Here is a 26355-nt window from a genome sequence, read left to right as displayed (position 1 = left end):
GCTCGCCCTGGCCAGCCCCCGCTCCAGCCTCTGCGGCCCCGAGGGCCGCGGCTCGGCCGGCCCCGCCGTGGTCAGCCCCCGCTCCAGCATCTCCAGCCAGAGCTCGCGGAGCTCCCGCGGCTCCATGAGCGCCTACCCCGAGCTGCAGCTGCCGTCGCCCCGCTCGTCCCTGCTGGGGCCCGGGCTGCAGGAGGACGGCGCCGTGCCCGAGCTGGGGGACGCGTTCCACCGGATCCATGCCCAGTCCCCGCCGCGGCACGACCAGCAGCACCCGGCCGGCGCCCCCGAGCCGCCGCCCCCCTACGCCTACAGCCCGACCAAAGGCTCCGCTTCGGCTCCCAAATTCAAGCTCCCCTACCAGGTGACGCCGTGCCGGGAGAGCGGCCCCAGCCAGGCGGAGAGGCGGCTGGAGGCGCTGACGCTGGAGCTGGAGAAGGAGCTGGAGATGCACATGAAGAAGGAGTACTTCGGTGAGTGGGGCGGGGGGAGCGGGCGGCTGGAGGGCGGCGGTGTGCGGGGCCGGCCGAGTCGGGCCGTGGAGAAGGCGGGTGTGCGATGCCCGGGGCTGCTCTGGACCAGGTGCCTGCTGAAGTCTCACATGGCCACAGACACTGTCTGGTGTCCGAAGTGCTCGCACCGTAGTTCGCTCCCGGTATGTGAACCCTCTCCCGTCTCTTCCTAACGCGGTTTGTTTGGATGTGTGATGCTTCCCTTTCCACGTGCGGATGGGAGACTTGTCTGAAGTGTGATGAGAGCTGTTTGTGTAGTTGGGGCTTACAGTGATTTGTCTCCCTTCCTCACGGGCTGCTGAAGCTTCTCTGCTACCCTCCAGCATCCCAGAGGCTGTGGTGTTTGCTCTCCTCAGTCTGTGCTAACTTCTGTAGATGACGAGAACTGCTGGAGCGGTTCTTGGTGAAATCTTTGTGCTAGTTCAGAACACCTGTGGGAGCCCAGCATTGTTCCCACCCCGCGAGGCCTCGCAGGGTCTGCTCAGCCCCCAGGGACATCCCTGTGTCCTGAGGGGAGGTTGGAGGAGCTCTCGGCCCTTGCTGAGGTTAAATCGGCCTGCTGGTCATCTCCTGAATTTTTTGCTGCTTCTTTATGGAAGAAAAGTAACTTCTTGAACTGCGGATGAGTGCGTGTGTTTTATAGCCACACTAGTTAGGATTAGCTTCCCGTCTTTCTTTGTGCTGGGTGGCAAAAGCTAAAAAGACCTGTGAAAAGTTGATCCTGGAGCGTGCAAATTCTGCCCGCCTGCTCTGGGGGCTGCGGTGAGCCGGGAGCTCCTCCGAGGGCTCCGCGCAGGGACTGCAGAGCTCCCGCAGGGCCGGGAGACACAGCCCGGCAAGGTGAGGGCTGTGGGTGAATCAGCCCCATCGGAGCCTTGGACGGAATGCTTCTCTCCGTGCTTTGTGTGCGTTCCCGAGGATGGAGCCGCGTGTTCAGCCCTGGGGCTCTGCAGAGAACGAAGGACTCGCAGGGTTCTCTGCGAGAGAGACCTGGGCCCCTCGCTGAGGTAGCTAAGTGAGCAGCAGCCTCTCTAGCAGGAAAACCTTTCTGTACGCTGCAGCGGCAGAGTTTCTCCAAGCTTTTGTGCCCAGACAAAGGAGGCTGAATGCGGTGCTTACTGCCTGCCTTCATCTGTCCAGGGCTGATAAGGAGGCTGATGGATCACCCGCTGCATCTCTCAGTGCTGGCACCTGGCAGATGCTCCTCAGCAGCTGAGGGGATCCTGCTGAGGGCACTTCTGAGGACGTGCTGCGTGGGGCCTGTAACACACGAGCTGCAGGCAGTGTTACCGTCAGCATTTCCACGGTGGACAGTGAGAGGCTGAGGGGTAAAAAGTAAGAGGTAAGAAAGAAATTGTCTGTCCTGAGCCTCTGGGAGGTGTTTCCAGTGGCCTGGGAAAGCTGGGTGTGCAATGAGGGGCTCCAGGAGGAAATGTGGGGAGTGCATTGTGGATAGATTTTCTGGTTTGTCGGATTTGGCTGCACTGTGCTCCACAGCGATGTGTTGCAGCAGGCCCCGAGCCTCGGGAGATGTGCCCAGTGCGGGGTGAGCAGTGAGCCTGTGCCTGGGAAGCCTCTGGGATGCTCCGGAGGCTCCTGCTGAGGCAGAACGAAGGATCACTGCTGTCACTTCCTCCCTGGAAGCAGATGAAACCCAGAGAACTTGGGTGCTTTGAAAGAGCAAGTTGATTTCTGTGAGTTGTTGAGGTTTTGATAAATGCTGGTGGGTTTGGTGCCATGGTTTTGGTTCAGGTGATCCATGTAGGTGAATGCTGACTTTTGGCTGAGCCAGTGCATGAGAGGCTGGCAGGGCTGACCACAGGCTGCTGGGTCAGAGTCAAGGAGAATGAGAACAGAATAGGGAGAAGTCTGTTTTTAGTTCAACTTACCTGAGAGTGTGTTAAGTTAGTAAAAGGAAGTAGGGAAAACGCACTGATATTCACTGCAGCTTGAGCATGCTGCAGCTGTGAAGTGTGTGCTTAGCACTGGTGTCTGTCTGGTGTCCAGAGACAGTGTTTGGGTGTTCTTTGGAGCAGAAGTGTTGAGCCAGTAGGTCCAACAAGGTAGAGGGAACAGAGGAGATGCTTTAATGCTCCTTAATTAGATGAGCTTGATTGTCTAATGAGTAAATGCTGATATGAGGACACCAGGTATTTACTGTGCTGTGTCCTATCATCCTGTTATTGTTGTCTGCCCCCCACACCCCCAGTAAAATTAAAAATTGAGCAGTGTGCTATTTTGAAACTGAGGTCAAGGGACTAGCCAGCTCTGCTTGGAGGAGGAACAGCTTTACCCTTCCTCCATCCTGGCTGTGGGTCAGTTTGGGTGAGTGTTCCCCCAAGGGTGCTGGTAGGCCCTGGCTGTTGTCCCACACCTCCCTGCTGTGCTGCAGGAGGGATCTGTAGTCTGGGACAGACAAATACAGGATGGGGCAGAAGTGCAGGGTCTGATCTGCAGAGGGGCTCGGGGCAGTCAAGCCAAGCAGGGTGCAATCCCTCAGGTGTGCTGGACTCGCAGCTGGGCCTGAGCAGTGCTGGGAGCTCTGCTCCACTGCTTCAGCTTCTCCATCCTCCCCTTCCTCTCCCAGGCTTCAGTGCACCTGTAGAGAGAAGAAGGAGGATTAATCCTTGGTTTAATGTGAGTAAAGATGCCAGTGCTGCCAAAGGAAGGCTCTGCCCCTGCCTGGTTGCACAGGTGACCGCACCATTCCACTTCCAAGTGCTCCCTCCAGCACCTCACAGCCACCTGCACCACTGGTGTGTGGAAAACAAAGCCTGCAGAGGAGGAGGGAGAAGAGGGAGGGCTGTTTGGGGCTGGATTGGTGAGCTGCTCCAATTCATCCTTGTCAAAGAGATGGCTGGAGCTGACCCAAGGCAGAGGGTGCAGACACAGGGCTCCAGGAAGCTGAGACCCTTCCTTTGGCAGCAGCTGAATTGGGTAAGGCTGTGAGACTTTGTTCCCTTGTAGCTGCTTCCTGTGCATTCCCTGCCCAAACCTCTTCCTCCAAGACCCCCTGTCAGGGTACTGACAGTTTACTAAATGTGCTTGGTTTAGTGGCAGATGCTGAGAAGTGAGGTAAAAAAAAGTACTTTCACTCATTTTCATAACTCTTTTGAGCTGAACATTTATATAAGGTGAGGTAAAAGTTGTTTCAGGAATGATTTTTAAATTGAATGTTCATCCCGAGGTGTCAACAGGACATTCGTGGGTGTTGGAAAGTCATGAGCTCAGTCATACTGTCTTAAATTCTGTTTTCTTTGCAGAATACTTCAGTCCGGTGCTTAGGTGTTGAAAAAGGGTGTAAAGGTTAAAGTTGTATTTTGGCACACCCATCCAAGTCACACATCCTTGTGGGACTGGCTGTAAAGCCGTGGGTCATCACCTGAGGGGCAGGTCCTGCTGAGCAGTGCCGTGGATTTGAGGGCTGGTTTGGCTGCTCCTTTTGATGGAGGTGTCTCTGCTGGCTGGCAGCAGTGGCAGGAGGGTGGCTGAGGGGTGCAGGCAGCACTCACACACTGCTGGCAGCCCCTGCTCTGCTGCAGCCGTCCCCCAGCAAGGGTTCTGTTGTGGTGGAATCCAGCACAAGAAGTGATTAATTGTCATGCTGTCCTCTACTAAAGATGCAGGAGGCACCTGACCCTGGTGGGGTGGGGAGTGCAGGTGCCTGCCTGTGCAAAGTCCAGAGAGACTGGCAGCTCTGTCGTTGTCTTTCAGGTGCCCTTGTGCAGGGAGTGCCCTTTGTGAAGGTGCTTTTCCCACCTCTGACATCCAGAGCCTTCCCCAGCCCTCACACCTGCCTCACCCCCCTCACAGCTGAGATGCAGAACAGAGCAAGGTCATTCCATGAGAGTGGAATTCTCTCTCCTGTCACAGAGCTGCCACCTTCCCTGTCCTCCAGGGGCACCTTTGTCTTCACCCCGCAGAAAAATCCAGGGGACCTGAGTTCCTGGGGACCTGGAGGAGGTTTGCCAGAGGAAGCAGGGATGTCCCAGAATGAGACACAAAGTCTGGATTCTGTAAATAATGCACCCTCAGTGTAGCACAGCTTGGGCCTACCCTGGTGAGTAGCCTTGAGTTTTGAGAGCTGTCTCTCTCCTAAAGCCATGCAGCAGTACCAGCACATGTTTTTTGGAGCACCACCAAGAAACAGTGCTGATAACATGGTGTTGAAAAGCCTTTGGCCTGTTAGGTGAGGGGAAGGGAAGACCAGGTGAAGGGAAGAAATAAATCTCTAGGTCCATCCAGGCCCTCTCTGCCCTCTATGTGCGTTGTCACCCGTGTACATCTGGATTTACAATCTGCAGTATGTTCATGAATTTAGAGCTTTATGTTTGTGCTTGTTCTGTGTGTGCAGGTTGAGGTGATGGAAGGGTGTTTATGCAAGTGAGATCAAAATTAAGACAGGTAACAGTGGTAAATATCTAAAAGCTTTATTGCATAGGGATGAAATTTGAAAATTTGAATGCAATTTAGATGAGCTTGCAGTTGGTGACCAGAACACTTGAGAGATTTACTATGGAGTTGTTTTTGGTTTTAGGAGTTCCTGAAAATTTCTTTGTGAAATATTAGATATTTCTGTTTCCATCAAAGTAGAGGTAATGATTGTACTGTATTTTTTGTGGGGATAAGCAAAGGTGTGTTGTCTGGTAATTACTTTATATTTCTCTTTTTCTGGGCTTAGAAATTCATTCAGTGTTGGTAAGCAGCTGATATCCTTCAGGATTTACAGCTGAGGCTGTCCTGGGAAAAAATTGCCTTTGATAGGCAAACACTTAAATAGAAATAAACTCACATGGTGGGGTCTCCTGAAGTGTTCAGACAGGCTGTGTATCTCAGAGTTCTGTTTTTTTTCTAATTTCCCTGTTACAGCTCAAAAATACATTGCTGAAACTAACCTGAGAGTGGTCAGGCTTTTCTAGCCAAAGAGCAGGAAAGCCCTAAAAGGGGTCAGGCAAGGGAGGTGTGTGTTCCTGGGGGAAGGTGCAGGAGGAGCTGCAGTGGGCGATGCTGGGGTGGAGCAGCATCCTGTGGCTCACAGCTACCAGGAACCTGAACCCTGAATGAGGCAAGGAAATCAGAGCGATAGAGAAAGCCTGCAGTTGGAGCATCATCCAGAGAGGAGGAAGGAGTAGGAAGGTGGGGGGAGAAAAAGTAGAAGGAATTAACATGAAAAAAGCAGGGCGTAACACAAGTCTGCAGAGCTGGAAAAATGGAGTCTTGTCTGTGGTGTGAAATGTGCTCTGAGGGATGCTCCTGAGGTGGCTTCTTGCAGTCCCTGACAGCCATGCACATCCCTATGACTCCTTGAGGTTGGGAAGTGGCATAATAACAGCAGGAGAGCGCTGTGGAACATGTGTGAGTTTATTTTATTAAGTAATACATGTAACATGTCCAATTAACATGAATTGGGATTTGGATGGCTGTAACTTGGACAGAAGCCTGTGTCATGAATGGGGATAAATGTTTTCTTATCTTCAGTTGCTTGACTGTGAACGAGGTATTGTTTCATAGCAAATGTTTTTATTTCTTTTTATTGCACATGCTTTTACTTCGTTGTAAAAGAGAAAGAAGGAAAGGATTCTTCCAAAGAGCTGCCACGTGTTTGATTTGTGGTACCAAGGTGAGGTTTCCAGTGCTGAGGTTTGTGTGCAGGACAAGAGTTGGTGCAGGCGCCTCCTGTGGTTTGGGACCCTCCTGTGCTGGCAGGTTTGGGAATGTTCCTGTGTGTTCCCAGCTTTGTGCAGCACTGTGCCAAGGGGAGGGAGGTTTGCAGGGGCTGGGTAGAGCCTGGGCTGCAGCTTGGTTTGGAGTGGGAATGCTGTGAGAAACACTCAGCAATTCATTGCTCCTGCTCAGCTTTTAGGGTTGTCACAAGGTCCAGGCCAAGGCTGTGCTGCTTTCCTCAAGGATAAATCCAGAAGTAAATCAGGCTTTTAAACATACCCTTCCCCCTTTTCCTACCCCCTTCACCCCAAAAACAAACCCCAATCCAGTCAGCTCTGCCCTCTCAGGTGGGTTGGGAGACATCCTAGGCAAGACTGAAAGTCAAAAATTGTTCTGTAGCAGAGCTGAACTTGTACTGGCAGTTGTTTCCCTCACCTCTGTGCTGGATCTTCCACAAAGATTTTTGTGTGTGAATGTCCCATTTGAGGTGCAGTCACTCACCGGAGGCTCATACCATGGTGGTGTGTGAATTGGGAGTAAATCCCAGTTTAATTACTTTAATGGGTTCAGTTTGCTGAGTAGAAATGGTATCCTGCTGTGAAGGAACTGTCAAAGTAGCTGTTTTTATAATTTGATTGAAGATTTTTTTTTCCAGTGGAAAATGTCCCTAAAGTTGTATAAATTTTACATCTAAAATGTGTAAATGGTACAAGTTTGTGTGTTACCACTGATGGCTTTGTGGCAGCAGGTCTAGGCTGAAATCCTTAATAACCACAATGAATAAATGAAGATGTAAATGTCTCTTAGCTGTGTGGATATTGGGTGCTTAGAAAACACTCTGAAAGGAAGAGAATTTGCCTAATCATAAAGTGATTATTTTTAAAAAATGATAAAATGAATATTAAAAAACCCCCAAATTTGGCAAAGTAACTTGCAGGTGTATAGTAGGATTGTGCAGTGATGGTAAGAAAATAAACTTAACAGTGATAAGCCAGATAGTTTTACTAAGATCAGCACATTTATGCAGATATTTAATAAACTCTAGGCTTGGCCTTCTATCTACCTCATATGTCCCAAATATCTCAGGACAGCACTTCACAGCATGCTGGCAGAGTCTGGTTGGTTGTGTCCAAAATAATTTCACGTTCTGAGGCTGGAGAAGCTGAGTGTCTTTGAGTGTGATGTGGTGGTTGATTTTTGTGAATGTCCTGGACAAAGTGCCAGGGATGGGGATGTGTGAAATAAAGCAAAACTGCAGCAGAAGGGTGGGATTCAGGAATGTGAATGATGTCTGTAAGTTCTGTTAAGAGCTTGGAAATGCTCACTTTGGAGGGCTGTGTTCATCTGTCTGAGAGGTTCAAGTCCTGACAGGACCATTGTACCTGGGGTTGTGATGTGGCATTGCTTGGAGCTGCTCCAGGGGTGTGACAGCTCCTGGGGCTGGCAGCAGGATTCCTGCTGGCTTATTAGCCTTCAGCTCTGAACAAAATTAGCAAATGTGCTAATGATCAACCAGTAAATGTGGTGTTTGGCTGGATTTTTATGCGATTTTTCAATGTGCCTGTCTGGGTGCTGTCTCTGGAAGTGGAGTTTCTCCTTTTTTTCTACATTGGAGCAGATAGTTCATTCTGTGCTGTGTGTTATCTCTTCTTATTAACCTGACTGGGTTGTTTTAGCTCCCTGTCAGCATAGCCTTGTTACTGTGCTGAGACTGAGCACAAAAAAGTGGCCAAGCAAGTCATGTATCTCTTCCAGCTGGAGTATTTCACATTGTCTGAAACTTCATTCCTTGTTTTCTGGAGCAGTTTTTACTAAATTTCTAATGTCACATTTATGTGTTCCAGCAAACTTTTAAGAAAAAGCCTATGACTCATTAAGGAAAAACCTCAGCACCCCAGAGCACAAACACTCATTTAATGCTCAGCTGAGAACTCCCGTGCACATAAATGTGTGGAAGGGCTTACACAGGGGGACTCGGCTGAGGGGTGAGGATTTATCACTAGTGATGCCTATTTCCAGGTTTTAGATGCTGGAAGAGTTTTCATTGGCAGGTTTTGTATGAAAAGCTGTAGGCATTTGTGTTTGAGGCTCTGTTCTGTGCTGCTGTCCCACCCTCTGCTGCTCGGGGAAGGGGCTCCAGGGGCGGCTCTGCCTGGCCTGGTTAAAATCCACCTTGGGCTGGTGGGCTGAGCTGCCCTGGGGCCCCTGGTGGTGCCCTTGTGCAGGTGGGCTCAGGGACCCCCTGATGGGTTTTTGGGAGCTGAAATACCCAACAGAGAATTGAGTTCCTCAGGTGCCAGGGGTGAGAAATCCAATGACTTTGGAAGAGGGATACAACTGGGTTGGAATAACAGCACAAATACTCAATCATCTCCATCAAGTCCAGCCTTGCCTGTAAAGTCTTTAATTGCAGGCAGCAGCAGTGAAATTTGGTGTCCTGTGAGTGTGTGTGTTTGGGATCATGGGGAGAGGAGCAGGGAAGGCAGCGTGCGAGTGTGAGGGATGTTAATGTCAGAGGTTGTCGTGAGATAGGGACTGGCTCAAATGGACAAACAGGAGGTGTTTAAGAGGCTACAAAAGATCACATCTCACATGTAATATTGCTCTTTAAAGAATCTGATTGAGCAAAGATAGTTTCAGTTCAGAATATATTTATAGTTTTTTTGAAAAGTGGATGGCTATTGTGGAAGAGCTGCTAGGGAAGTTCATTGTTTCCCAGCCATCCAAACATTTATTTAATTGGTGAATTGTTTCACTGCTGACACCTCAGAAACACACCTCCTGGAAAAAGAAAACAAGATGTTTTCTTCCTTTAATATGGTCACTTGAAAAAATGAGAAAATTTCAAAGTTAAAATGAAGAGAAACAAAAAGCCATTCCTAAATGCAGTTTGACAGTTGTGCATGTTTAGATGCTTCAGCTGGCTTGCATCATATTTCTTGTGGTCCATGGAGAGCCTGTGGCCTCTCCCAGGCATGGGAAATACCCTCTTGTTCTGGTGGTCGTGGCACAAACCTTTCCCCTGTGCTGCAGCTCTTCCCCAGGCGTGCAGGGATGCTGGGGGTGCAGCTCCTGGCTGGGCTGTGTGTCCTGCTGCTGCTCCTCAGCCTCCTCTGTGCTGGCTCTGTCCCACTGGGGCATCAGGTGGGGCCCTGGTTGTCTCAGGTGCTGTTGAAACAGTTCATGGGTGTCCCAAATTTTAATGCCAGGAATTTGAGGCTCCTTTTTGTGCTTGTCTCTGTCAAGAGCAAAGCTGCAGCATTGTGAGTGTGGAGTGGAAACCTTTGGTAGGAAGGGATTTCTAACCAGGTGGAAGAGGTATGATAGTAACTGTGATAAAGCAAACATGGACTTGGCTGAACTGGGACAACCAAGGGCTCTGCTGCTGGGGCTGGTTCTGTTTTCCTGGCCTTGTGGATATGACATTGCCTTCAGTGGTGTTAGAGTTAGAGCAGGATCTTGGTTTTCTATGTTTTGCTGGTGTGAAATTCCTGCTAAATCCATCTGTTTGGATCAGATATTGAATGACTGGAAAATAATCACTGACAGAGTGGTTCTGAGCAAGGGGATAGTGAATAAACTTTGTAATTGTCTGTGGTTTCCCTGCTCACAGAAGTGTGTTACCTGGCTGTGTGCTGCTGTCCTGCCTGTTCTTGTGAGCAGCATGAAATGCAGCAGGATCAGACACACTGTCTGCACATGGTCTCACCTGCCACTCTTCCCTCTCTCCATAACTGTGCTGCTTCAAAGGGAATGTTGATTTTTGCTTTTGTTTAAGGAAAAAGGGAAGAAGCAATAGGTACTGGAGTGCAGTATCAGCTAAGACCAAACAGCTGTATAGCAGGCAGTGGAAAGAGCTGTAATTAATAAAACCTTGCATTCTCTGTGTTTCTCTGGTTGTGACAGTTGCTCTTAACCTTGAGCATCCCAGGTGTAGGTGCTTTATCAGGTGTAGGTGGGGCAAGCAGGCAATTCCTCAGGGAACAAGGCAGAAGTTTTGATGAATGGCAATAACTGTTGCAGCTCTATTATTTTTTTTTTGTATTTGCCAGGCAGTTATGTGAAAACTCTCTGCAGTTGGTGGGTTGCCCATTTTTAATCAAAGCCATGTTTCCCAAATCTAAACACTCAATAGAAACCAGACCTGCACACCAATCAAGTGTGTTAGAGTCCATATTTGGAGCTGGTTTCAGAAATAAGCATGTAATTTTTTTGAAGTGTAGGTCAGTAGCTGGTTGTCTTGGAAAGTCTCTTGGCTTGTTGTACCTGTTCCTGGCTGGAGCAGGGCTGGGCTTGGCAGTGCAGGGATGCAGTGATGCAGAGCAAAGGATGCTCTTGCTCTGTTGGAGACCCCCCGTGACTTGGGTTCAGGCCTTTGTAGCTCACCTCAGGGGGGTAAAAACCCTCAAGACATCTCAAAATAAAATTCATGCAAGGTATTTAGAATTCTTGCAGTTTTATTTAGAAGCTGGAGCACATCTGATAAACCCAGTGTTGCCCCATGAATGACAGTCGTGGGGGTTTAGGTCATGGGGGCATGACTAACTTGTTTCTTACAGCTGGGAGTCATCTCGAGTTGTTTTTGTTGCACCAGGGATCAGGGAATGAGTAAATTCACACCAGTGCTTTTCCCTGGGTCATCCAGCAGCCCCTGCACCTCCCAGGCCATGCCACATGGAATGGTCTGGTGTATCCCTGCTTTGTGCTGGGGCTGTAAAAGCCGTGTGCTGTGTGCCTGGGAACCTGGTGTTTTGACAGATAAATAGTTGTGTCACAATTTTCAGGAGATTGGTGACCACTGGTGGGGTCAATGGTGTGGGAGGGGGCTGTGGTGTGTCCTGCTGACCCCTTTCAGCTTGTACAGAGTCACCTGTGGGCACAGAGCTCCCTGGGTGCTGCGCTCTCCGGATGGGGTGGAAGGTGAGTGGGATGGGATGGAGGCTGTGTCCAGGTGTGAGCTGTGCATCCTCTGCTTTCCTTCTCCTGTTACCTTCTGCAGAGCAGGGCTCCTTAAAGGAATCCAGAGCTAAGGCTGGAGAGGAGGTACAGCACAGCTACAGGCACAGAGAGGGTGATGTACATGAACTGCAGGGGCTTCTGGAGATCACCCTGGTGCTGCCTGTGCTGAGTGAGGTGCTGGGGCTCTGAGGACTCTTAACATTTTCTTCATTTGGTTGTTTTTTTTTTGTTTCAGCAAAGTAGGTCCAGCCTAGTCTTACTTAATATCTTTTTATGAAATCATGGCAGTCACCCGGTGGTGGACTCAGATGCTTTTTGTTTCACAAACAATTAGAAAAAAGCTTGTTTTGCTTTGCCTGGAAAGAGAATTTTTTCCCAGTCTTTGTGTGTGATGGTTTTGAGGGAGATGTGTCAGTGCTGGGAGGTGTTGCCTGCTCGTGGGGAGTGGTGCAGCCACAGCAGCAGCACCTGCAGCTGGTCATTGCCTCCTTCAGAGAGGGAAGAACTCAAATCCATGGCAGGTTTAGTCCTGGGGCTTTGAGCACAGGAGTTTCTGCAGAGTGGAGATGTGGCAATTCACTCACCAAACCCCACACTGAGAGCAATGGGGCAATTCCACGTGGAATGACTGCAGTGGCAGACCACACCTTTTAAAAAAGCAAACCCCAAACCCTGACCTATTAAGAAAATGTAAAAAGAGAAGGGAAATAATATAATAATTTATAATAATAAATAAGAAAATGTAAAAAAAGAAGAAAGTTTGGGTTAGGCTGAAACAGCCTTGCTTGCTGTGTAAGAGCAAACTGGTGGTGACTCTTTTGGGAAAAAGCTTTCTCAGCCCCTCTTTCCCACCTGGGAGGAATCCAGGCCAGGGAAGAACCAGCCCAGAAAGAGGTGATCCACAGAGGCTGCCCCAGAGGAAACACTCTGAAGCTGTGCCAAGTGCAGACTTGCAAATCAGCTTCCTGGTGTGCTGAGTGTGGGAAGCTCTGCTTTTCCCTGCTTCCCACCTCCGGGGGCTTTGTCTGAATTCCCCATCCAGGAGGGATGACAGGCAGGAGCAGGGAGCAGCTCAGACCCATGTGGGGTCTGGCTCTGGCTGGACACCACATCTCACTTTGTCTGATTTACTTCTGTAGCTCATGAAAGGGAAAAAATGAACCCACAAAACATAACACAACACCCACACTCCTGAGCTGAAGGACAAATCCTGGACTCCTTTGTGGCAGAACTTCCTTTGAAATTACTGGGTGTTTTGCTTGGTTGGACTGGCAGAATTGGGAAACCTGGTGTTAGATTGTAGTAAGGTCAGAGAAAAAGTGCATTTCCAGACTGGGGGGAAGGGCTTTGTTTTGTTTTTCTGACAAAGTACCCCTTGAATGATGAGCTTTGACTTAGAGCTCCTCTGTTCCCAGCTGGGTCAATGCCTGCATGGGGAGTTTCTAGCCCTGCTCCAGGTGTCACCTCCAACTCTGAGCCCACACTGTTGGTTAAGGGTGATGAGCACTGGCTGATCCAAATGGTCAAAGTACCTCTCTTCTGCTCTTTTGGGCGGGGTTGTCCCTGCTTTGACTCCTGTTCCTCTCAGCCTTCAAGTGCAAGATCTGTGTGGGCTTGTTCAGAGACCACAGCTTCTTCAAGGACTTGGCTGCTCTCATCTCAAGGCTGCTGTGAACTTTGGTGTGATATTTAAAAGCAGAGAGGAAGAGATGTGCAGTGTGTGTGTGGGAACACCTCTTCAGGGAGCCAGTCACTCTGGGGGTGCTCACCACTGCCTGCATTTGGGGAGATTCCAACTTAATGTTCCCTACGATGTGGAAAAGGCAAGAGAGAACTTTGATTATAAAAAATGAGGGAGGCTGCTGAGTATTCTGGCAGATATATGGTAATAATTGCTTCAGTTTCTGAGAAATACATTATTTCACTTTTATTATGAAGCTTATGCTTGTGTATTTGCATCTCCCAAAGTGTTTTCTGGGGTTGGTCCAGAACTGCCACCACCAGGACTGAGCTGATAGTGGTATAAACTCACTTTAATTGGAGCCATTCTCATTTTGACCAAGGAACCAAAATATAGGGGCATTGTGAGGGAATTTTAGGTCATGACTTCAGTTTTGCTTGCATGTGTTGTAAATGTGATTGGGAGTGCAACCAGAATGCAGTGTGATGAATGAGTGTGCCCTTCTTGAGGGACAAGAGCTGCACACCCAGGTGACAACCATGTGTAAAACATCTCCCTAAAGAGTGGACCCTGATTACTGTGTTGAAGGAAGATATGGAGCTGGATGTGCTGCTGGGGCAAGCTCAGTTCTGCATGCATCATTTCCTGCTGGAACACTACTGTTCCTTAAAAAATAGCTACCAGGCATAAAAAGCATCCAATGAACCTGCAAATCTATTGGTGTTGGAATTTTTTTGACCATGCAGCTTCTCACCAAGCAGTTAATTTAAGTCAACAAAGTAAGCGTTGTCTTGGGTCTAAATTAAGTAGGACTGACTGAGGTCAAGTGTGACCACGTTGGAGCAGACAGTAGCAGGTTTGTGCTCTTCTGCAGCCCAGGGCAGGGCACAAGCCTGGAAGCACCAGGGGGAGGGAGGAAATGAGATAAAGATGTTCTGTGCAGGCTGGAATATAGAGATCAGAACAGGTGGCAGCCCACAGGTTTAGTCCTAAACAAGAATAAAATAGTTCAGATGTTCTTCTCTCAAAGAGCTCCACGATCAGGTTGTGAAGAAATAGCAGCAAGTGTCGTGCAGGGGAAGGGGAGTTTGGAGCCTGGGGGCCAGGCAGTATTTCAGGGCTGGGCTGAAGGCCCTCCTGCTGCCAGCAGGTGAAGGGCTGGGGTCTCAGCCTGGCCCTGCTGAGGACAGGGAGCAGCAGGGTGCTCAGCTCCTCCTCAGCACACAGCTCTGTGCTGTGCCTGCTGGGGCAGGGCAGGACAGCACAGGGATGGGGATGCATGTTCCTCCTTGCACAGCCATTCCTGCCAGCCTGAGTCACTGACTCCACTGCAGGATAAAAACTGTGGCTCCAGCAGCTGAAAACCAGTGGGGAACTTCCCCATGGGAGAGGGTGATGGGGGTTGTTCCCCATGGGGGAAGGTGATGGGGGTTGTTCCCCATGGGGGAAGGTGATGGGGGTTGTTCCCCATGGGGGAAGGTGATGGGGGTTGTTCCCCATGGGGGAAGCTGATGGGGTTGTTCCCCAGGGAGGAAGATGATGGGGATTGTTCCCCGTGGGAGAGGGTGATGGAGTTGTTCTCCATGGGGGAACAACAATTCTTAGTGATCTCTTAGGGTTTGTTTTTTTTATTTTTTTTTCTTTGAAAAGATGTCTGTCTTGCTGTGGTGAAAGACAGCCAGAGAAGACGTTTTGTAACTGGTACTAGAGTGAAGCACAGTCTGTTTTAATTGAGGATCAACAAAGATTTCTTCTTTAAGAGGGACAATTGCTACTCTGGAGAAATGATAAAATCCTTCATCTGTCAAAGGCAGCAGTGGGAGAAGCAAGGGATGTGCAGGCAGCAGCTCAGCACCAACTCTGTACCTCACTCTTAACCTTACAGAGAAAGCACAGTAGAGAGTTTCATCATTGATTTGATAAAAGCTGCCCTTATTTTCATGAATATAAATACAGAAGAGCTTACATTCATCTGCAAACAAAGGCTCTAGTATTTTTTTTAAAAGCAGAAATAAATTTTAAAACCCCCAACAACTAAACTAATTCTTTTAGCTAGTTTTCAGAAGATAAGTTTTGTGGGTTGTGTTAGTTCCTTTGTTGTGTTTATTTCCAAGGGAGCATTGAAGAACCTATTTCTTGGTGAATACAGTGAAAGGAGAGATTCCAAAAGGGCTTTTGTGCAATTAAGGGAATGTTTGCATTAGGTTGTGCTGCAGTGATTTAACTCATGAGAAGGAAAAATCCCAGCTGAGTGATTTACACACTGATCTCAAATGTTTTGATCAAAGGTCAGACTCAGAAATGCATTTATGCTTATTTTTAAGTCCAAAGAGAATCCAGTGGGGAGTTAAATCTCTAAGTAGGCATTTAATGTGTAAATATTCACAGGTAGCTCTTTACTTAGCCATGTCATTTTGCTGTGAATTTAGACAGGGCGAGATTTACTTGGAAGCTGAAGTCCAGACTCTGCCAGTACGTACAACAGGGGAGAGCATTTCTCCAAACTGAACTGACTCTGAATATTTCTTGCATAGATTCTGTATTTTACTGACTTACAGGAGTTCTAAAGTAGGTAGGGAGAAGTGAAAAGGTGTCAGGAAAACTGGCTGATTTTTCAAGGCTTGCAATCTCCAGGTTCAGAAATAGAAGTTGCAAGGGGCCTGCTTGGATGAGCAGGGATTCTCAAGAAATAGGAAGGATGTGTGTAATATATAAGGGGTGGAAGCAGGGCCAGTGACCTGGGGGAATATCAGGAGACACAAAGCTCATCTGGAGCTGGCCCTGGTGAAGGACAGGGAAGTCAAGAAGTGCTTCTGCAGGAATGTGAGAGAAAGGAAGATGGGAAAATGTGGAGCAGAGGGGTGCTGGGCTGGCCTTCTGTGATGAAAAGCTTGGGGAGTTAGGGGAGAGCAGTGATGCTTGATCTCAGCTTTAGTAAAGCTTTTGATGCTGTCACCCATAGCATCCCTCTGGACAAACTGGTGAAGTACAGACTGAGAGAGACTGAAAGGTGGCTGAGCTCAGGTGTGACCAGCAGGATGAGGCTGAGTTGGAGCCATCACTGATGGTGCTCCTCAGAAATCCACGCTGGAGTCAGAAGTGTTTGATGCCTTCATTAATCCCCAGGGTGATGGGACAGAGTACCCCTCTAGCCCAGGCTGTGAACTGTACCACCATGGAGCACTGCTTGATAGACTGGATGGATGTGGTGGTGCTCAGCAGGACCCTGTCAGGCTTCAGAAATGCGGGAACGGGAACCTCATGAAATTCAACACCGGGAAAAGGCAAGTCCTGCACATGGGGAGCCTCATCCAGTGCTGGGAGCCCACTTGGCTGGAAGCAGCTCTGCAGAAAGGCCCTCTGGAGCCTGGGGTGTGTTTGGCAAAGGAAACCAACAGCAGCTTGAGCTGGATGTCAGGCTGGCTGTCCTGGGTGATGGGGACACTGCTGCTGCTGCATGTCCTGGGTGCCCAGCCCCAGCATCTGGGGCTGTCTGCCCACAGAATCTGTCTCTGAACCAGGCTGTGTCACCTCTGGTGTGCTCTCCTGCAGCTGGGACACTGCAGCTCCCAGGCAGTGCCCACATGGAAGGTCCCTCTGTGGTGGGAGCTCAGGTCTCACCCAGGCTTCCCAAAGGCAGTGCCCACTGCTCAGGTGGGTCCCTTGAAAGGGCACCAAACAGCTTCCACATAGCTCACAATCAGATGTGAATTATCTTTTATTGCTTTTGTCATGATCCTAATCCAAACCACTGCTCTAGCAGTAGGGAAATACCACTGACATTGCACGTGAGGTTTCCTCTGGGCTCTCCAAGGACGGGTGCACAGGCAGCAGCTGAGGTGGAAAGGGCTCCCTCCCTTTATCGCTTCTCTCTTTTGCTGAGTTTTTTAATTAAAACCAGACAGAGGAAAATTTCTCACACTGTTTCCAATTTTTAGTGGTTTCACCTGCTGTTGAAAATTGCATCAAGACATAGCAGTGAAGGGATGATGTAAAGAGGAATGAATGCTCCTTTTAGTGGCTATGAATAGAGGCTTCTCATATCAGTTACGTGTTGACTTATAATTATGAAAAGATTATAGGTTTCTGTTATTTTTTAGCCAGTCCTCTAACACATAAATTAACTAACATTTCACCACTCCATGTAACCTTTCAAAATGGAGAAGGGAAGGTTGGCTGATGAAATTCATAAGCTCACATTTATTTGGAGATGTTAACTGTAACTAACAAAGTGAAAAATTGCCTTCCTAACCCTTTTCTATCTGCTCACTCTTTCCCTGGTTATGCAGTTCTTCAGGAGGTGATTTTTGCTGTTTCTAGAAAGATTTTTAAAGAGTAATTATACCAGGGGAGTTTGCTCTTTAACTGTGCTTTAGCTGTATTTTTGTAATTTTACAGAAATTTAGCCACTACTCCTTTGCTGTCTTATGACTGTGGGTGGTGGGAGCTGATGAATTACTAAATAAGAGATGTTTGGGTGGTGAGATGTCAGGAGTGGGAGAGAAGAGCATCTTGTGTCTCGTTCCTCACTTTGAGTCTGGCATCCAGCTTACAAGAACCCATCCATCCATCTTCCAAAAATCATCCTAAAAAGAGGATTCTTGTCTGTCTTGGCATGGGGCTGGTGAGTTGGGTGGAGAAGGACTCTGTGTAGTTCTGGGGAAGGCATCTCGTGCTGTGTGGTTGTGCTGTTTTGTGAAGATTCCTTGGGCACCAGAGCCAGCACAGGGATCATTAGCAAAGAGAAATCCTTTCCCCCCTCAGGCAAATTGCTCTTTGGCAGGAGCCACTGAGGCCAGGGCTGTTTCCCTGTTTGCATCTCAGTGCCAAGTGCTCTTGCAGGACGCTTTTTACAGCAGCAGCAGCTCAGCTCAGGGGCTGTGGGTTTCTCTGCAGGGCTCGTGGGCCAAAGCTCTGGCTGCAGGTGCAGTGGACAGGCTGAAAAGAGCAGATGATGCCAAAACCCTGGTACAGGTGGGGGCTGCCTTCTTTGCCAGCTCCTTTCCAAACTCAGTGTTTTGGGTGTTTCTCCCTCAGTCCCTGGGTTCTGCAGAGCTGGTGCTTGTGTCACTGGTCTGTCTGTGAGAACAGAAAAGGTGGATGGGAAAAAACCTGTACTTTTAGGCAGTCTGCCAGCTCTGGTGCTGGTTTGTCACTTGGAGGGAGGGAGGGAGCTCATAACTGAGGGCATTAGCAGATTCAACATGTGCTTCTTAGCTGAGTGTTGTGACCGATCCCCATTTCACACCTTTTTCATCAGAGAAAACTAGCACTGTGGCTCAATTTCTTTTTTTATTTTCTCCAATTTCTGCCCTTTTATACCCACTTTGCTCCTGTTTCACATCAAGATGACAGTCTAGGTCAAAGCAGGGGGGGAGAGATGCTCCTGAGTGTAGTATTTGTACATTTCTGGCTCATTCGTTGATGCTATTTGGATGTGGGTCAAGTGTGTGTTCACATTTGTGTCAGATTAGCCAGACAGAACTCATACCCTGGAGCTCATTCCAGCTGCTGGAAAGCAGACTGTTACCTGATCCAGGACTGACAATACCTGATCCAGCAAAAAGTCAAAGCAGTCCAGACAGGAGATACCTGACCTAGCAGAAATCCCGCTAGGATGAAGTGAACTATCAGTACTTTACAATGTGTGCATCTTTTCCTAGGAGTTGTAAAGCTGGCTTTATTCAGGTGATGGAATGTGCTCCTGTGCTGCTGCCCACGTCAGTGGAAGGTTCAGTGTCAGTCAGAGGGAGATCTGTCCTCTCCTGCAGGTCTGGGTACTGCTGGGGACAGCCAGTCCCTGATGCTGAGAATGGAGCTCAGGTCCTCTCATGGCTGTGGGAAGCTCAGAGTTGCATTCTTGCAGGAATCACTGCACACAGGAGTCTGACAAAAGCCTGGAACAACCCCTTGCCCACCTGAGGTCTGCCTTGGAGAGCAGCTGAACTCGTGGGCAGCGTGTTGATTTGCTAACTTTTGCTTTTTCCCCCTCAGCTGAATTCAGAGGCAGGAAATGAACCCACATCTCCAGCATTTAGTGCTGCTGTTTCCCAAAGGTAGAGGAGGCAAAATTAGAATATCCTGTTTACATGTCGTTGGAGCTGTATTTGACCAGCTGTCCCAAGGGTTTTCAACTTGCTAGATCAGGACAGGCTTTTCTTTCAGTCTGAGCATCTTCCTGTCTGAGTGGAGGAGTGTGGCTGTTTGCACTGAGCACCTCCCTGGGCTGAGCCTTGCAGCTGCAGAGGAGACAGCTTCTCACTGCTGCCATGTGGGGAAGCTGGGGCTTGCCAGGTACCTCAGAACTGAAGTCCTTTATGACTGAAGGTGAGAGAAACCTATGGCAAGTGACTTTCTGAGATGGCTGTTCGTTACAGGAAAGTATGTTCCTCCTCCCAGTATTCTCAAAGCATCCTTGAGTCACTGGACTTGAAGTGTCTGGAAAAAAACTGGTTCAGAGGGTCGAGGTGACAGATTTTTAAGTCACTTCCAGCTTTTCTTAAGTGAGTAATTCAGTCTTTCTAAATATTAGCTTGGTATAATACCTACCTATATGTGTGTTTGTGTTTGGGCAAACCTATTTATGCTTCTGGGGGTACTGGAGAACCTCCCTGGGGCAGGTGTGAGCTGTGCAGAGGTGTCAGCACATTTGTGGGGTGGTGCTGGATCTGTGGGGTCTGTGTGGGGCTGGGAGCTGCTTGTGGAAGGAGCTGCTGAGTTTGTAACCAAAGGTGGTTATGTAATTCCATGCCTTTTCCAGCCTGTCATGCTCGTGCTGTAAACAGACAGTTATCTAAGAAAATAGGAAAGTGCACCTGGAAACTTTTAGACTAGTCTCCTTGTTTAATCATGAACCCATTTTAAATATTTCAAGGAAGGCAGCTGTAATATATGACCTTTTTCTGCCATATATTAGAGAGATGACTCATATGTGCAATGTCAGGAGAATGTAATGAAAAGTCTCCAGGCTGACGTCTGTGCAGCTGATGTTTGCAGCTCTGACGTGCTGTGGAGCCCAGGGTGTTTGGGCTTTTCAGTATCTCACTGTTGTTACCTGTTTGCACAGATTTCTGTAAACTGAAGTATTTAAATTGATTCTGTCTTTTCCATGTCATCTCATCTCAAGGTTTTTTTCTCTGAAGACCGCAGAGGTGACAGTGACTCATATTTAATATAGAAAAGAGCCAAGACAGAAACTAAAGATAACTAAGAGCATCAAAACTGGAAAAGGGGGCTGGTGCAGTAGGTTTTCTGACTGGTTCTGTACTGTGAACACTCTCACTTTTATAGGAAAAAGTCTGCAATGTGTAGATAAAGGTACTATTATTAATGTGTGGGATCAGCAGAAAAGAAAGATGGCTATATGAGCTCCAGATATTTAGTTTTTTGTTTATTTACTGTAATAAAACTGCCTCAATGTCTGTAAACTTGTCACTTGGAAAAAAAAAACCCAACAACTTAATAAAAGGTTAAATATAAAAGGTCTACAGTCTGACCTGCATTTTGTCAAAGTCTGAAGTAATAGCATGGGCAAGCATCTTGCCCCAGAGTTCAGGTGATCCCCATCTGGTCTAACCAGCAACTGGTAGAAATTGCAGTATCCATGGTAATTAAAAACCAAGTACATTTATTTTGGAGAATCTCCTCTATCACCCTCTGTGAAGTGCCACTTCTCCTGTTGCCCATTATTTTGGGGTGTGCAGTGCCAAGGTCTGCCCTGTTCCTTGTCAGTGAGTGTAGAGCTGGGCTGAATGCCCCTGGTGCTGCTCACCAGCTTCTAACAGGGAGTTTTCCTAGGACACTGTGGAGCTTTGGATGTTGGTATTTGATGAGTCTGGACTGCAACCAGGAGCTGCAGGAGCATCTCCCAGTTCTGCTGGCTCTGGGCCCTACCTGTGTGTGTGCTGGGCTCACTGAGACACTCTGGCTCTGGTGCTGTGTCCTCCTCTGCCAGCAGCTGTACCAGCTCCAGATTTTGGTCATAGCCTATCCTCTGATTGCTGCTACACTGCTGGAAATTCTACACTCCTCAACTGGCTGAATTATAAATGTGATTGCACCCACTGTGCTCCAGGCAAAGTAAATGTGGTTGGAGCTGAAGGGCCTCGTTGACCTGGTCCCTTTGGGCTGTAAGAGGGCTCATGTCCATAGCAAGACACTCAGGTGTTCAGCAGTGGAGGGGCAGTGGGACAGGGAATGTGATTTACAGACTTTCCCTGCACGTTATAAATTCCCAGTGGTGCCCTCCTTTGCCACCCCAGCTGTGTCTCCTTGCTTTGATAATCCCGGTCATCACAAGGTACTTTTACAAACAGGATTTTTTCCTGTCTTTATTTTTGCTTAGTACTTGGGTTCTGAAGTTATTTGCAGGTCCCCTGTGCTGTGATTGTGTGAGCAGGAGCCTTGAGCAGTCAGCTGAGCTCTGAATCCCAGACAAAGCAACCCAAAGTTGCACAGCCCATGGGGCAGCCACGAGAACTCCTCCGAATTCCACTTCAGCGCCTCAGTGGCAAAAGATTTTTCTACGAATGCCAAATAAGAAGTATAAATTACCCTGGCACTGCCATGCACTAAATCAAGACAAAGAAATGAATGAATATTTGTAAAGCAAGCATCAGTGTAACTGAAAGAGTGTGGGTACCGATGGCTCCACACAAAGGGAGCTCTGCAGAGGCAGTGGTGAGGGGAGAGCCCTGCAGATAGTGTCAGTAATTTCATGCTTCACAGCAGACATTTCACATTCTGTATGAAGCAATAAGCATTTGCTGTGCTGGCTTTGGGCTTTCAGTGTGTGCTGGGGTGGATCTACTTCAGCAGGAATAAAAGCCTTCCAGTTTGCAGCAGCTGCTAATCAGGGCTGATCCTGGCTCCCATGGCATCTCCACTCTGCAGTGCTGGCCTGGAGCTGCTTTAATTCACCAGCACAGACATGCCCTGGGCTCAGAGCTGCCAAAATAGGGAAATGGGGAGAGTGGTATTTGTGGATTGTTTCTGTGGCCTTCTGCATTTCCCATCACTTCAGGACAAAGCAGAGTGTGCTGCTGCTTCCAGAGCCAGCAGGGATGGGCTGGGTCCTGCTGGCAGCACCGACCCCTCAGGCAGGTAGAGCCTGGCTCCTGTGCTCTGAGCAGAGCTGTCATTCCTGGAACTGCTCCCAGTACCTCCCTTTGTGGCCATGACCTCTCCCACCAGCCTTGTCCCACACAAGCCTTGGTAAGCAACAGGCAGAGTGGAGGTAATGAAAGTTATTCCAGGACCTAGAGCTTTGCTTCTGCAAAGTTTCCAGTGAATGTGAACTTTGCTGCATTTGTAACCAAACACAAATTATCTCAAGTTTTGATTTTTCTGAGTAAAGTTGTACACGTGCATCCCTTCTGTGTATTAATTGAGTAAAGCCTCCTGTAGCAGGCAGGCACTGAAGTGATGGAGATCTTTTTCAGTCAGCAGATGCATATCTCAAGAGCCTAAACAGTTTATTGTTTATTCCTTGAGGATGAAAGTAAGATTGGAGGCAATTTCAACAAGGTTAACAGTGACAACAGGAAGTTTCCCAGTCCATAGGCTGCTTCTTGCCTTGCTTTGCCTAAGCTGTGATCTGTGTTAGGTGTTGTGGCCCATGTTCCTCCAGCACAGTCACTGCAGGGAGCACGTGGGGGATTCCAGGCTGGAATTGGGGTTGTGTTGCCAGATGGGGCCAGTTCCCTCCTGGCTCTTGGTGTTGGGGTGCCAGAGCTGGGTGGGCTGGGGCTTGGCAGGAGAGCCTAGAACATTTACTTGAGCATTTCTCACTTTTCTTAGCCTGTCATTTTCAACCTTAATTCAACTTGTGGTGTCTCCTGCTATTTCCTGGGGCAGAGGCAGTGCAGGCAGCTGATCCAGGCAGTCCCTCCATCATTCCTATCACAGGATGTTGCTGCTGAGTGCATCCAGGTTGTATCTATTTATAACTTGTATTTCAGATTTCATGTTAGATACTGACATTCTAATCAAATGTTCCAATCCTTGGTGCATTTGCAAGGAATCTGCCAGGTGACAGATGAAAGCTGTGCAGTGAGAGCTGCCTGTGGTGGTGAGGGCTGGGAGGGCTCCCTGGGCTGCCTCCCTCGCTCTGCCCTGTGCAGGTGCCTCGAGTCTTCTGTCTGTGCCTGACTGAGGGATGACGTGTGTGTTGGAAGATCCCTCCTCCTGTGGTTGTTGGAAGGAAAAGAGCATTTTTCTCCCCTGAAATCACCTCTTCAATCCGAGCTGCCGCAGCCCAGGGCGTGCACGGGAGCTCAGCAGGTACTGCAGCAGCAGTGCCAGCTCTGGGGCTTCACTGCTTACCTGGTTTCTAGCAAAACACATTGTACAGGTAGTAGCAGCCCTGTGTGACATCCCTGGCTGCAGGTGATGTGAGAACACCTCCCCTGGCCAGGGGTACCTGCAGGTGTCTGCTGCAGCCCTCTGCTCTTGTAGCTCTTGCTGCAGTTTGGAGCTGAGGCTTCCCTCCTCGTTTGTTCTCCCTGCTCCATGGCAGTGGGTGTCCATTTCCCTGCCCCTGTGCCGTGGATAGGCTGCAGGTGTGGAAAATCTTGTTTGGGGCTCGTGCAGAGATGGTTTTCCATCTCTGAGGGAAGAAAAGGGGATTTTGCATGGCCCAATGTGACGCTCATCCGCCCTTTTCCCAGAACTGCAGAGGCAGGGAGTCATCTGTGCCATGTGTTAGCTGTTAATTTTAGCTTTACCATAACTCCTGATGACAGGGCTTGGTTGTTTCCTGCTGTAGGCAGCGTGTAGCAGTTATCCTGGAGATACGGTGTGGCTGTAAGACAGAAAAGCTGCAGCTTCTCCCTGGGCCATGGTGCTCAGTCTGTGGCAGCTGCATCCTCCCAGCTCACACAGCTGCTGCCTGCTGGGGTTGAAAGCCCACGTGGAACCATTTTTATTGCATTTGTGCTAAACCTTTGCCTTTGGGTTACACGAGGATGGCATCAGGCACAGGCTGAATTACACTTGTGTCTGTGGACAAAGCTGGGCCAAAAGGTGGTTAAATATCTGCCATGATCTGCAAGGCATTTATCAGTCTTTTCCCTACTTCTGGCTGCCTGGTGAAGTCTGTAGGAAGTAGCAGCCTGTACTGGTGTGGCCAAAAAACCATGAGAGGACCTGATGTACAGGTCCCAAACCAAACTTCTTGTAATGCACGGGCTGCTACAGGGAACTCTCACAAGTACCAGCAGTCTGAAACACGGGTTGGTGCTGGTACCTTTGCTAATTGTAATGCATTGCATTTGGTCTCAGGTCTGGAGCAGTCACTGAACACATGAGAAAATAGCTGTGTGATTTTCTGCTGTGCTGATACTCGTGTTTGCTGGTGTGTGAGCTGCCCAGGGAGCGCCGTGCACTGACGGCTGTGGCTGTGCCGTGCTGGAGGCTCGCCTGCCTTGTGTCCAGAGATGATGTTCGTGGTGTGGTCAGGCTCAGTGGACTGCTAAAAGGTGTGGGGAGCACTGGCCATGTGCTGGAGTCCAGCAGGGAATCTCTGGCAGCTCCTTCTCTTTCCAGTAGCATCTTTGTTGATGGTGTTTTGCTCCACAGAGTGTTGGTTCAGTCTCCTCTCTCCTGTCTGGTTAAACACGCTGGGAGGGTGTGAATGTATCTCCACCCCAGCCCAGGACTGCTCTGACACTGTGCTCTTGGCTCAGCCAGCCTTCATGGCAACTTGGAGTATGTACAGCATCTTGTAATGTCTTTTTCTGGGTAGAGACACCAGATCTGTAGCAGAGCTGATGTGTTAAAGGTCTGGGGTACAGCTGCTCAGAATTGAGGTGTCAGGAGGGGCAAGGAATCGTCTAAAGGCATCTGAAGTCATGTCAGGGGAAGTGTCAGAAATGAGACAACGCTTGCTCTGCAACAGAACATTCTTCACAGCTGGTTTAACAAGCCTTGGAATTAAATCTGGGAATTTCTGGGGGGAAAAGTGATGTAGCTGTTATGTCAGGGCTTCACAAGCCCACAGTGTGCAGTCTGGGCTGTGACTGGTGGAAAAGCAGACCTGAGCAGCCATGGAATCAGGGCTTTTCCTAGGCAGCTATGAGCTCACACTAAACTCACACTGCAGCTGCAGATATATTTTCCAAAATACACTTTTGGAATTTTACATTCGCTTTTTTAGTATGCTAATCATCTCTGTGGTCATTCATTCCTGGAGTTAATGACTGCTCTTGGAGAAAACAAGTTAACAAACTGACAGCTGCTCCTAACAAATCACTTGCTTGGAGAGGCCAGTGCAAGTTTAACATCCACAATAAATCCTTCTTTTGCTTGTGATGGTTCAGTGCAGCAATGGCAAAAAAATGAGGTAATAACTTTCATTTATCAAAGCAGTTTGGAGTGTAGTAGATTTGTGCACAAGAGCTCAGAGATTTGCCAGAGTTAGACTGTGGATTCCTGCTTTTCTTTAAGTGGGAAATAGATGGGACAGTGTAGTTCTGTTGGTGTAACCTGTCAGATAATCAACAGCTGCCAGGGTTGGCGTGGAAAGGTGGGCAAGGAGTGCCCAGGGGCTGGGGGGCTGTGAAGGGGCTTCCTCTGTCCCCAGGTGCTGAGGTGGCAGCAGCTGGTGCAGCTGTGTCCCTGTTCTGTGCAGCCCCTCCTGCCCCAGGCTCCTGCAGGGACAGCCAGAGGAGCCCTGGGCAGGAGTGAGGAGCTCATCCCCTCTTCAGCCAGTGTCTGCAGGGACCCACAGCCAGCTTGGCTCAGGTAACTCAGGGCAAATAGAAGATGTTTTCTATAATGTTTGGTTACAAATAAATGAACAGACTCAGCAGCCTTGGATAAGGCAACCAATGTTCTGAACTTCCCATTTCTTGTGTCAGGGCTGAGCTCACCCAAGGACTGGCATTTTCTTAACAAGTTTGCAATGAACTGATGGCTATGAATGGCAGCTAGTTTGTCTCAATAGGTCTAGCTTGGGTGATCTTAGAGTTTTAGCAGTCTAGCTGTTAATCTTAGAGTTTTTGCTTCCCTAAATTTCTGAAATCAGGTTTAAGATTTTAAAAAAATATTAATGGATGTCTTGGGTTTTAAATTTATCGTGTCATTTGACAAATAGTCTAAAATGGCAACATTGTGCCAGGATGTTGAGCTAGCTAAATGAAAATATCCCTTCATGACATGATATGAGGGAGTTAAAGGTATAAACACCAATAAACCCTGTGATTTAATGAATGGTCTTTCCATTTCAGTATTGGAACTTATAGTATAGTAAAAATACTTTTTCACACTTGCCAGTGTCCCAGTTAATCTGATCACACAGCTCATACTGATGGCTGTGTTGATACTGCTCTGAACTGAAGCAGGTCAGTTTTAGAAAGGGTGTGTTGTACAGGGGTGGTGTGGTCAGACTTTGGTGGTGGGGTGGCTTTGTGAGGAGCTGCCAGACCTGTGGCCCTGTGGAGAGAGGAGCCCAAGCTGGAACAGCTTTGGTTTGCTGGCAGGACCTGTGACCCCACAGGGAGCCAGAGCAGCTCCTGAAGGACTGACTGCAGCCCATGGGATGGA

The 26355-nt window shown here is 48.7% G+C and overlaps 2 protein-coding genes across 2 annotated transcripts in view; both read left to right on the top strand.

Annotated features, from left to right (window-relative positions):
- Positions 1-682, top strand: part of LOC117245012 (Wilms tumor protein 1-interacting protein-like) — a 2119-nt gene extending 1437 nt beyond the window's left edge. The window contains exon 2 of the mRNA XM_033517284.1: positions 44-682. Within this exon, the coding sequence (XP_033373175.1) occupies positions 44-682 (639 nt within the window). The remainder of the gene's footprint in view (positions 1-43) is intronic.
- Positions 562-26355, top strand: part of LOC107209919 (WT1 interacting protein) — a 77977-nt gene continuing 52183 nt past the window's right edge. The window contains exon 1 of the mRNA XM_015640112.3: positions 562-652. The gene's annotated coding sequence lies outside the window, so the exon portion shown is untranslated. The remainder of the gene's footprint in view (positions 653-26355) is intronic.

The sequence above is a fragment of the Parus major genome, chromosome 11 (genome assembly GCF_001522545.3).
Source record: "Parus major isolate Abel chromosome 11, Parus_major1.1, whole genome shotgun sequence".
Taxonomy (NCBI): Eukaryota; Metazoa; Chordata; class Aves; order Passeriformes; family Paridae; genus Parus; species Parus major.
This window is presented reverse-complemented; position numbering and strand designations above follow the sequence as displayed.